This window comes from Nerophis ophidion, linkage group LG03 (genome assembly GCF_033978795.1).
Source record: "Nerophis ophidion isolate RoL-2023_Sa linkage group LG03, RoL_Noph_v1.0, whole genome shotgun sequence".
Taxonomy (NCBI): Eukaryota; Metazoa; Chordata; class Actinopteri; order Syngnathiformes; family Syngnathidae; genus Nerophis; species Nerophis ophidion.
In genome coordinates, this window is record NC_084613.1 from 42,186,377 (window position 1) to 42,198,634 (window position 12,258).

The 12,258-nt window shown below is 39.4% G+C and overlaps 1 protein-coding gene across 4 annotated transcripts in view; it reads left to right on the forward strand.

Moving 5' to 3' along the window:
- The first annotated feature begins 7,451 nt into the window (after positions 1 to 7,451).
- The window catches only part of hif1aa (hypoxia inducible factor 1 subunit alpha a), a 33,932-nt gene continuing 29,125 nt past the window's right edge, over positions 7,452 to 12,258 (forward strand). Inside the window, exon 1 of one of the 4 annotated variants that reach the window (XM_061895233.1) lies at positions 7,452 to 7,758. In XM_061895233.1, coding sequence (XP_061751217.1) covers positions 7,727 to 7,758 — 32 coding nt within the window. In that variant the 5' untranslated portion in view covers positions 7,452 to 7,726. Of the gene's footprint in view, positions 7,759 to 8,621; positions 8,752 to 12,258 lie in introns of those variants that run through there. The other 3 variants (XM_061895235.1, XM_061895237.1, XM_061895234.1) reach the window with 3 other exon arrangements.

The following is a 12,258-nucleotide window of genomic DNA, read 5'->3' on the forward strand; positions in this document are numbered from 1 at the left end:
ACAAGTGCCATTAATACATGTAGCGAGTGGAGGACAGAAGAGCTTCTTAAAGAAGAAGTTACAGGTCTGTGAGAGCCAGAGATCTTCTGTGTTTGAAGTGACCAAATACTTATTTTCCACCATAATTTACAAATAATTCTTTAAAATTCCTACAATGTGAATTCCTGGATTTTTTTTCACATTCTGTCTCTCACAGTTGAAGTGTACCTATGATGATAATTACAGACCTCTGTCATCATTTTAAGTGGGAGAATTTGCACAATCGGTGGCTGACTAAATACTTTATATATGAACTCCTAATGTGACCATCACAGTAAAATCATGTCTGCCATCTAAATCCTTGCTGCATGTTGAGGATGATGAAGCATTTCATTTGGTCTGAAAGCTTAGTGGTGATTCATAGCGACTTTGAAGGTTGGGAGATTTTGGAGATTGCATCATACTACGGTGGTTACAACGGAATAGTGCTCGTGTGGCATTTGGCAAAGTCATACTAAATTATTTCCAAAGTAACAGCCATCTTTTTGTTGTTATATTACACTTTGCCTCAACAAACAAAACAAAAGATATTTTGCAACATATTAGAAGACGACAGAGCTTTTTTCAAACCTGTACATCAGGAAATAAATTATATCCCAAAAAAGCATAAATGAGTTGAAACTTTTGCAGTCCAGGCCAAAAGAAACTGGCTGATCATCTGGTGAGTTTAGTGGGAGCCAGTGAAGAGTAAACAGGAAACTGCATTGCGCAACGACCGTCGACGTTGAGCGAAATAGGAAGACATTAGAGAGGTGAAGGACGTTTGAAGGCAGTGTCTCTGTTCCAGTTAATAAAAATGCTATATATTTTATGATGGGGAAAAAGGAGAGTAATCTTTATCAACGGAGGACTCTAAAACAATGTGGCTGCTGTCCTATGATGAACTTGGACATACACACCCTGCACCTTAATCAATCAATCAAAGTTGACTTGTATAGAACCTTTAATCACAAATGTCTCAAAAGTCTTAAAGATTTCCCCTGCCTTGAAAAACATAATTGTACTTCTTTTAGTTAGAGCGAGGAAGTCTGCATCTGTTATTCACTTCACTGTGCCAATTGTACAACTTTGTGTAAATCAGTTATGCTTTGACATCATTTTGGAAGCAAAGTATGTCCAATTGCTAACCAGCCTTTACATTTTACACCACAATTTGCATCACACCTTGGCCTTTAATGGAACATGATTACCTTTAATATTGGGGGTCTCACACATACACACACACACACACACACACCCTGGGCTAATAAGTGGTATATTGGTACTAACACAATTTGGAACACTCTAACTCTTAAAAGAACCCCTTTGAGACATTGTGTGCTATTCATTAAATACACATTTTCCAGGGGACTTTTTTTTTTTTTTAAGAGTGTTTTACAAATGTCATCTCTGTTTCGTGAATTAGCCTAAAGTAGCAACTCTACACACAACTGACATGATTATTTCTCACGATAAAAAAAAGGAATCATTTTGGTTCCTTGTTTATGTTCAACTAATACCCGTATGTTCGAATAACTTTTCCACCAGATGGCACTATTTTTTTCCCATTCAATACATGCAACAAAAATTGTAATTTCTTACATTTGTCTGTTACTGAAATAAATTGTGCACGAAAAAGCAAAGCAATGTGTGTTTGATTGATTAAGTCTTTGTTGTAACAATACTTTGGGGTCGCGAGAGGCGCTGGTGCCTATCTCAGCTACAATCGGGCGGAGGGCAGGGTACACCCTTGACAAGTCCCCACCTCATCACAGGGCCAACACAGATAGACAGACAACATTCACACTCACATTCACACACTAGGGCCAATGTATTTTTATATCTTTTTTTCCAAATAGTTCAAGAAAGACCACTACAAATGAGCAATATTTTGCACTGTTATACAATTTAATAAATCAGATACTAATGACATAGTGCTGTATTTTACTTCTTTATCTCTTTTTTTCAACCAAAAATGCTTTGCTCTGATTAGGGGGTACTTGAATTAAAAAAATCTTCACAGGGGGTACATCACTGAAAAAAGGTTGAGAACCACTGCTCTAAAGGACACATCAACAGTGGTGGTGGATGTGTGTGCAGCAATTCAAAGAATGAGAGTGGATTAAATGGCTCTATGTTTTGTTTACTATCATGCGGCCCGGTTTGGCATCTTTCCTCTGGAAATGTTGAAATGGGGGGAAAGATTTAAGAGCCCCGTCTCAGATTTCATTACTGAGACTAACTGGTGGCTTCCAGCAGAGTGTGCGTGTGCGTGTGCGTGTGCGTGTGCGTGTGCGTGTGCGTGTGTGTGTGTGTGTGTGTGTGTGTGTGTGTGTGTGTGTGTGTGTGTGTGTGCGAGCGTGTGCGAGCGCGCGGTTTGATCGAATCATGTCTGCCTATCGTCGCATTGACTGATGGTTCCAACAGCAGACACAAGCAGACAATGAAAAAAAAACATGCTAAATCTTCGCAATTGTCATTATGTTGTTTGCTGGAGGAAAAGATTCAGCAACTTTTCCAATAGTGTATTTCAATTAGCATTTTGAATGTGTCCGGTAAAGGTCGTTTGAAGCATCTTTGCATGGAAGTGGTTTGATTCCTCAATCCATTACCTGGACAAATGAAAGTGCTTGATTTTTTTTGCGTGCAACCTGAAGGTCATAATTGTTTTTGTATTTTTACTTGAGATTGACCAATTATCAAATGGGCCGATTATTGGTGCCAATATATTTGGAGGTTTATCGGTAACGGCTTTTTAAAAAAAACGTTTTACATTTATTTTACAACAGGACTACTTTTTGCAGATACAAATGATAAACATCACATACCAGGATTTATAAGAACAATTATGAGTGAAGTAGATAACAACCACTGCTCACCAACTGGTTTACCATGCATGTGAAGTCGCCTTTTTTGTTTTTTTCACTGCAGTGCTCTCGTGGCTGTGCCCCTCGACCATATCCCTTTCTCTTCCTTTTACAAAGTATGTGTCTTCTGCTTAACTTTCAAACCTTTTATTTTTTTGACGGGAAATCTAGTTTTTGTCCTTCTCTCCCGGCATTTTACCCGTTCCGTTTTGTTGGTTTTCGTGCGCCGTCACCAGATCTCTCAACGTAGGCCTATTAAAAGAATGTGCAGAGTTTCAAGTTCTGTGATACAAACAAATAACGCAGAGGAGGTGTAGATGATGGATGGATGGATGGATGAAGGGACAGCGATGGATGGACATGAAAATGACAGAAAATATATTCCTGCCATAATCTCAAATTTGTGTAAATCAATTGACGTTGTGGATGCCCCCCATGCTACTGTGTCCTCTCAAACTTGGTGTGTTGAAGATGTTCTACGAGTCGGTGGCGGCGAGCGCTTTCTTGTGCGCCGTGGCCTGCTGGGGCAGCGGGCTGAGAGTGAGGGACGCAAACTGACTGGACAAGTTGGTAGAGAAGGCCAGTAACATGGTGGGAGTGGAGCTGGACTCTCTGGCGGCGGTGTCAGAGAGGAGAAGTCTAGCAAAACTCCTAGCTATTATGGACAACACCTCCCACCCTCTACACTCGGACCTGGCTGAGAGAATGAGCACGTTCAGTGGAAGGCTCAGACTCCCAAAATGTAACACGGAACAACACAGGAGGGCCTTCATACCGAGAGCCATCATAATGCATATGTTCCTTCTTGACTGCACTTACAGTAAATGTAGAATATATTTATTTTATTCATATATTATATATATAATATATGTCATATATTATTTATTATTATTATTGTTTATTGTGAGCGAACTGTGGTGCTGAATTTCCCCCAGGGACCAATAAAGTACTTTCTATCCTATTCTATTCTATTTTGTTTTCTTTCTTACATTGAACAACAACAGCACAGTCAAATTCTGTGTGTGTTAAAAATACATTGCCAATAAAGATAATTCCAATACTAAATAGGAGATCATTATATCAGTAAGGAAGAGCTGGCAGCAGCTCAAACATTCCCATACTTTCTGTAACATCCAGGAAAAAATGACGCCAGCCAGCTTGAAAAATGTCTCAGCTACAAGCTACGTGTAGGAGCCCAGAATTGTTTTTGATTGAAATCTTCACAACGTTTTAGAGTTCCTCACAAGGAAACTTTACAATGTATTGAATCCATATACTGCTATAAAATTGTGTGGAGGGCAAGTTATTGTGACTGTGAAATCCCATATTTCTACCAATTTTGCCAGGAGATTTCCTATATTTGGAAATGCAAATGTCTTAGACGTAATAAAGTTTTTTGTGAAACCCCTGATTTTGTTTGGTTCCAAATTAACATTAGCGCCTACTAAAACATGTTACCACTGGTCCAAGGTTTCCTAAAAAATATGTTAAAAAAACAACTGAAAGCGTTGTCCAGCTGTTTACTGACATATGCTATACTGACATATACTATTCATGTGTCAACAACTTTTACTGTAAATCAATGTGGGCGCCAATTATCGGTTATCGGCCCCCTTGACTACTATGACTGTTCATTTTTGTTTTAGTCAATGTTTGTTTTAGTTATCGCCAACAACCTATTTTCCCTAACCAAAACAGGTTTTGATGTGAACTTAGTTTTTGAGATGCTCCTCAACAACAATAACAACTTCAAAGAAGTGTTATCCTTTATACTTCATTTAGTCAACAAACTGTACCGTGAAGCAGAATTCCCCAAGCTTTGGATTGTTCACCCACTAATAAGGAATGTGAGCTTGGTTTAGACCGTCGTGTGACAGGTCAGTTTTACCCTACTGATAATATGTTGGTGCAACATTTCGTCTTATTTAGTCGACTAAAACTAAATCATTTAAATTAAAGTATGACAAACTAAAATATTTTTTGTCAAAAGACTCTGTCTATAGTCTAAATGAAAAACTGCTTTTAAAATTAACACTGAATGAAAACCACTTTTATTGTAAATGTATCAGCTCCAAATATCGGTGATCGGCCTCCTTGACTACAAATAATCGTCATCGGTATCGACCCTGAAGAAAACCACATCGGTCGATCTCTAAATTGAACCCCAGTAATGATTCGAATCAAAAGAACCCAACTGACAAAACAGTCAAATGGGAGTAAATTTACTGTCATTTGGATGTTTTTGTTTTCTTTTACAAACGGAGCGCTGAATCACAGTGACCAAACAAACATGTCGGCTAAGGAGAGGAACCTGCCTAGTCAAGAGTCACCAAACCAGAAGTCCCTGCACTCTCCATACACGTTGTCAGGTCATTTTAGCTCACATATTTGTTTTCAAAGGATGTCTTTTCAAATCTGAATAGGAGGGGATGGTGAAAGGATCAAACCTGAAAACCCATCTATTTTAAGACTCTTTGTTTCATTTGCAGATTATTACACTGGTGAACTTTTAAGATAGCATTGCTTATGTATGGTCATTTTTGACAAAATTCTTATTTTGCTTGGACTTGAGGAGTTCTTTTAACCAGCAGTGTGGCGCTCGCTAACAGGAATCTGCCAATGTATTTGTCTTACTGCTTGAAGGGGATGCTTAAGGCCAAAGGGCAAGGGCGGCTGTCTTCCTTTTCCGTGTTCACAACAAAGCGATTTGGAGCAATACATGAAAAACATCCTGAAATTGATCAACTCTGTGTGCAGTTTTGAGAAAATTGCTGTTTTTGTAAATAATTAGTGTAGTTTGACGGCACCTTTTGGTAAATTCATGTTTAAAAAAGGGAACAACTAAACCTTGCAATGCACTTTGTCCTCTGTAAGGGACAATCAGTTTCTAGCCTTTCAGGCTTTTGAATACAAATCACTTGAATAAAGCAAGCTGGCTTCTACAATTGTGAATGTTTTTTGCTTTTACCAATAAAATAGAAGATATTTCTTCCCTGATATAGTTTATTTTTGTGACATACAGTCATGTTTATGATGCTTAAAACACTGTCCTACCACCACTTTATACATATATATATATATATATATATATATATATATATATATATATACAGGGTTTCCCACACATTCATTTATTTGTGGCGGCCCGCCACGAAAGAATTACGGCCGCCACAAATGAAAATAAAACTAAATAAAATATATATATGTATATATATATATATATATATATATATATATATATATATATACGTGGGTTCCCTCCGGGTACTCCGGCTTCCTCCCACTTCCAAAGACATGCACCTGGGGATAGGTTGATTGGCAACATTAAATTGGCCCTAGTGTGTGAATGTGAGTGTGAATGTTGTCTGTCTATCTGTGTTGGCCCTGCGATGAGGTGGCGACTTGTCCAGGGTGTACCCCGCCTTCCGCCCGATTGTAGCTGAGATAGGCGCCAGCGCCCCCCGCAACCCCGAAAGGGAATAAGCGGTAGAAATGGATGGATGGATATATGTTTTTTTTCCGGCTTTTGACTCGCTCGACCGCTCATAAAAGCAATGGGACTCTGTCTGTGAATGGAGCTTGTAGTTACATATTATATAAATATGTAAATATTATATAAATATGTATATAAATATGTATATGAAGTGTTGTAATTATATTCCAACTCCGCGTTCTTCTTGGTCATCACCGCCGCCGCTGCCACATCCCCCCCCCCCCCCCCCACCCCCTCGCCACCCGACCACACCACCACAAACAGATGACTGACCTGTGGGAAACACTGATATATATATATTAAATACAGCGATTAAGGGACGGATGGGGACATCTCTACGCTGCTGGTCCGACTCCGCTTGGGATGGTTTCTTGTGGACGGGACTCTCGCTGCTGTCTTGGATCCCCTTTGAACTGAACTCTCGCGGCTGTGGTGGATCTACTATGGATTGAACATTCACAGCATCATAGTATCATGTTAGACCCGCTCGACATCCATTGCTTTCGGTCCCCTAGTGAGGAGGGGGGTTGCCCACATATGTGGTCCTCTCCAAGGTTCTCATAGTCATCATTGTCACCGACGTCCCACTGGGTGTGAGTTCTCCTTGCCCGCTGGGTGTGAGTTTTCCTTGCCCTTATGTGGGTTCTTCCGTGGATGTCATAGTGGTTTGTGCAGCCCTTTGAGACACTTGTGATTTAGGGCTATATAAATAAACATTGATTATAATGAAATACAAAAGCAGGCCTTAAGTGTGCTGTGATTAACGGCAACCCCAAAAATATGAAGAATTGTTACGTATACTGATGTCCACAAATACTCAGATTTTCGGAATAAAAAGTTATGATTTTGGACCATTTATACATTGCTGCTGCGTGCTTGCCCCAAATGGCTATACCGTAGTTTTCAACCAAGATAGTAAAATATATAAATGTATAACCTCGGGAAAGAAAAACGTATAACATCCATAATATGTTGTAACAGAGTGAAACAAACATTAATGCGCAACGAGAAGATAGTTTGACCGGCGTGGTATATTTCCGAGGCGCGCCCACGTCGGACTGAGCACGTGACTGCGCGTCCCCGCCGCTGTCTCCTGGGGACTGTGCAGTGTTCACTAATGTTCCGCGTCTTGTACTTCCAGCTCTCCAGCGTGGCAGACGCTACCGATCGTATGCCTCGAAACGGATGGAACCCCTATTTTCTCGCTAAATATCCCGACTGGCGCTTTACTTTTAAAGCTACATAGGAGCTACACGTTCGTACTGGTGGAACTCAGCGCTTGTCCGTCGACGGAAGAAGTGTAAAACACAGCGAGGGACTTGCAACTCTCTGCTCCTTCAGTCCTGAAATGGACACGGGAATTGTACCTGAAAAGAAAAGGTAACGTTGACGATATATTACGTCACACTGCTAACCATGCCGTGTAGTCAAAAATAACTTGTTAATGATTTAATTGTATTAGCAGGACTACACTCCCATGTTTACCGTCTAGTGTTGAAGATAACTACATAATAGCTAGCGCCGCTATTTTTGTTAGCTAGCGGCTTGTGTCGCTAGCTAGCGTCGTAAGCAGTCCATTATCAATGTGTACTAAATCGCTTCTAAAATTCATTTCTTGCTGTTAACGTTCTTCTTACGACGCATTTGTGTCTGGGCATATTTGTAATGACAATGTATTCACAAGCTACGTTTTCCTTTCGGGGTGTTTTGAGTTTTTTTTCTGACACGTTTTATCACGCTAATATGGGCTTGGTGTTGTAATGATGGAACAGTCTTATTCTCCTGTGTGCTTTTTGCTTTAAAGGCCTACTGAAATGAGATTTTCTTATTTAAACGGGGATAGCAGGTCTATTCTATGTGTCATACTTGATCATTTCGCGATATTGCCATATTTTTGCTGAAAGGATTTAGTAGAGAACATCCATGATAAAGTTCACAACTTTCGGTGTTAAGAGAAAAGCCCTGCCTCTACCGGAAGTCGCAGACGATGACGTCACAAGTGTGTGGGCTCCTCACATATTCACATTGATTTTAATGGGAGCCTCCAACAAAAAGTGCTATTCGGACCGAAAAAATTACAATTTCCCCATTAATTTGAGCGAGGATGAAAGATTTGTGTTTGAGGATATTGATAGCGACGGACTAGAAAAAAAAAAGGGAAAAAAAACGCGATTGCATTGGGGCACATGTTTTTAGACACATTTACTAGGATAATCCTGGGAAATCCCTTATCTTTCTATTGTGTTGCTAGTGTTTTAGTGAGTTTAACAGTACTTGATTGTCGGAGGGGTGTGTCCACGGGTCTCTTGACGCACAGTGTCTCAGGGGAGTCGACGGCAGCTTTATGGATGGCACAAGCTCAGCTTTTCTCCGGTAAGAAGCGACTTTTTAACCACAATTTTCTCACCTAAACCTGCTGGTTGACATGTAGTCGGGAACCATGTTCGCTTGACTGTGCTGTGATCCATAGTAAAGTTTCACCTCCAGGAATTTTAAACAAGGAATCAACGTGTGTTTGTGTGGCTAAAGGCTAAAGCTTCCGACCTACATCTTTGTACTTTGACTTCTGCAATATTAATTGAACAAATTGCAAAAGATTCAGCAACACAGATCTCCAAAATACTGTGTAATTATGCCGTTAAAGCAGACGACTTTTAGCTGTGTGTGCGCGCAGCGCTCATACTTCCTAAAAACCTGTGACTTCTTGCGTACATGTCATCATTACACGACGTTTTCAAGACAAATCTCCTGGGAAATTTAAAATTGCAATTTAGTAAACTAAACTGGCCGTATTGGCATGTGTTGCAATGTTAATATTTCATCATTGATATATAAACTATCAGACTGCATGGTGGGTAGTGGTGGGTTTCAGTAGGCCTTTAAATGTTGATCTACTTCGTCTTCTGGTAACATTTTAGGTCGGTAGGTTATTATTGCCAAGTGTCACGTTTGGTTTTGACGCCGCAATGAGTTGGCAGGTCAATGCAGTAGGTTCATTTGGACAGCTATCTTTGGTACAAACTTGGGATGTAACGATATGATTTTTTTAATTATGGTTATTGTGAAAAATTATGATTATTATTTTTGCGGTATTGTCAAATTTGCTCAAAAAGTATTTATACTTACTCAGGGACCCCATCAAGTCATAAAAATGGGGTCCCACAGTAAATTTTAAGGTCCATTTTTTGTAAGCGTTTTGAAAACAAATGATATGCATCATCCTGTTATATTTCCCATTCTTTATTGTGTTTTGGAAAAAGGTTGTCATAAACGTTACTTGATTCATAAAATGAATACAAAAGAAAACACATTTTTATGCATTTGTAAATGTAGTCAGTCATAAACATTCATTCACTTTTTTCTTTCCTTAATGGATCTAAACCTTACCGCTGCCGGTAGTTTTTTCTACATTTGTATTTAATAAGTTGTAGGTGGGGCAGCACGGTGAAACAGGGGTTAGTGCGTCTGCCTCACAATACGAAGGTCCTGAGTAGTCCTGGGTTCAATCCCGAGCTCGAGATCTTTCTGTGTGGAGTTTGCATGTCCTCCCCGTGACTGCGTGGGTTCCCTCCGGCGGCTTCCTCCCACTTCCAAAGACATGCACCTGGGGATAGGTTGATTGGCAACACTAAATGGCCCTTGTGTGTGAATGGGAGTGTGAATGTTGTCTGTCTATCTTTGTTGGCCCTGCGATGAGGTGGAGACTTGTCCAGGGTGTACGCCGCCTTCCGCCCGATTGTAGCTGAGATAGGCACCGGCGCCCCCCGGTATAAACGGTAGGAAATGGATGGATGGAAGTTGTAGGTGTATTTATTTCAGTATATAAGTGTAAAAAGTTTTTTGCTTCGGTCATGAGACAATGATAATTGTGTGCCAGGACATACATACATTATTTATTTAACACTTAAATCTCTAAAGTCTACATCAACTTCAGATCCATCTGTTAATTCAAAGTTTTTTTTAGTTTTTTTATGTTGTTTTTTGTTTGTTTGTTTTCTGCTCTTTTTGTCAAAGAACACTGTTTTTTTTTAATGGCAAACACAAAATATGCAAAGTCTTCTACAAAAAATATTTTTCAAAGTAGAATATTTGATGTGAGGTAATTGCGCCTTGGATATGTCAATATTTCATAAAAAACATTGATTTTGATTCAATATTATGTTTTGAGCAATGACGGTTTTAAAGAAAAAAAAACAGCTTTGTTTTATAAGTCAACATTGCAACTTTTTCTAAATTACATTTCACCTGTAAGCTTTTTTAATCCACTTTTGTTAAGTTTTTGTTTATTTTAATAATATTTTTAGAATGTGCTGTGGGCATCCCTGCTATGTATAATAAAACATTTAATCTGATATGTCCATCGATAAAAAGCAGAGCCTGATGACACATGTGCGTTTATCATAACGCATAGTCAGCATCTTTGCTCTAGTAAACTATGACGGTGATGTCAGCGATGCGAGCGACACTTGCTAACTTGTCAGCCACTTCTCCAAGAGACTCTTTTTGAACACTCCTCACACATTAATACTGCAAAATGCACATATTTTCCCCGTTTGTTGACCTACAAAGTATGTTTTTGGGGTGGAGGAGTCGGGTGCTGGTTAGCTTGAAGCTAACAGCTAGCCTGTCTCCATCCTCGAACAATGTCGTTTCAGCGGGAGATAAAACTGAAGTTTCCATGGACTCACAAAGACTGAAATAACTCATTTACTGGAGCCATGGCACAGGATGAAGTTAAAAAGGTTGACCATACACTCACCTTAGTGTGTGCAATGAAGTCTTTCTGTTGACAGCCCCTCGCAGTAAAGTTGTTCGAGTGTAAACTGAGGCAGTATTTGTGATTTATAAAACTTTCAGCGAATCAAAATTTACGACCAATAAAAACGCAAAAAACGGGGACGGAAAATACAAACAGAACAAAACACCAACGGAAAGCGATGATCGATCAAATTTTAAAGAACAAGCAAACCGAGCAGTAAAAAAAACAAAAATCCGCATGTAGGGGACGTGCGGGCTTCTGGAATTGGGCGTCCTTTCTGATTTCAATGTATAAAAAGACACAAAAAGTGTGTTAAGGCCAACACTGTTACTACTTATGTACTGCAATCTAATGACAAAGTTCTTAAAAAATAAATACACACAGTTAGAAAAAACACTATTGTGCGTTTTTTTGTCTTTGTATTTTATCTGTTTATATGTTGTATTGTTTTGATATTGGTTTGTACCGTAGCACTTTTGAGAGTTATTTGAATGACAAGTGTGTAACAAATAAAAGCTGTTATTTATTATTGCTGGTGGACATTTAGGCGCTCTGTTTAGCGGTCTTTGAACGCACTGTAAAAATACCACCGTCACATATTCCTCTGAGTATAGAAAGATCACTCTGTATTAAGAGCGCATAGCTTGTAGGTTCAATGTGCACTATTGAATAGCATAGTTGCTCAGACAGCAATATGTTTAGATTAGTTTAGATTTGGGTATGTTGTTTTGTAATGAGTAAACGTGTTGAGGTTTCTTGTTTTCATGTTAGCATTTAAGCTAGCAAGCTAGCAGAAGTTATCAATCATGTTTTTTCAATCCTTTTATAATTTAAAACGGTAGTACTAACTGTAGGTTATCATTAGTACTGTTTATGGTTACATCCCTGGCTCATAGGTGTGTAACGGTACGTGTATTTGTATTGAACCGTTTCGGTACAGGGATTTCGGTTCGGTTCGGAGTAGGGTTGTCCTGATCCGATATTTGGATCGTATCGGCCGCCGATATTTGCCAAAAAATGCGTATCGGCAAGGTATGGGAAAATGCCGATCCAGATCCAGTTTTTGAAAAAACTCCGGTCCAACACACCGATTTAAATAATACATTCCACTCTTCTGCTGC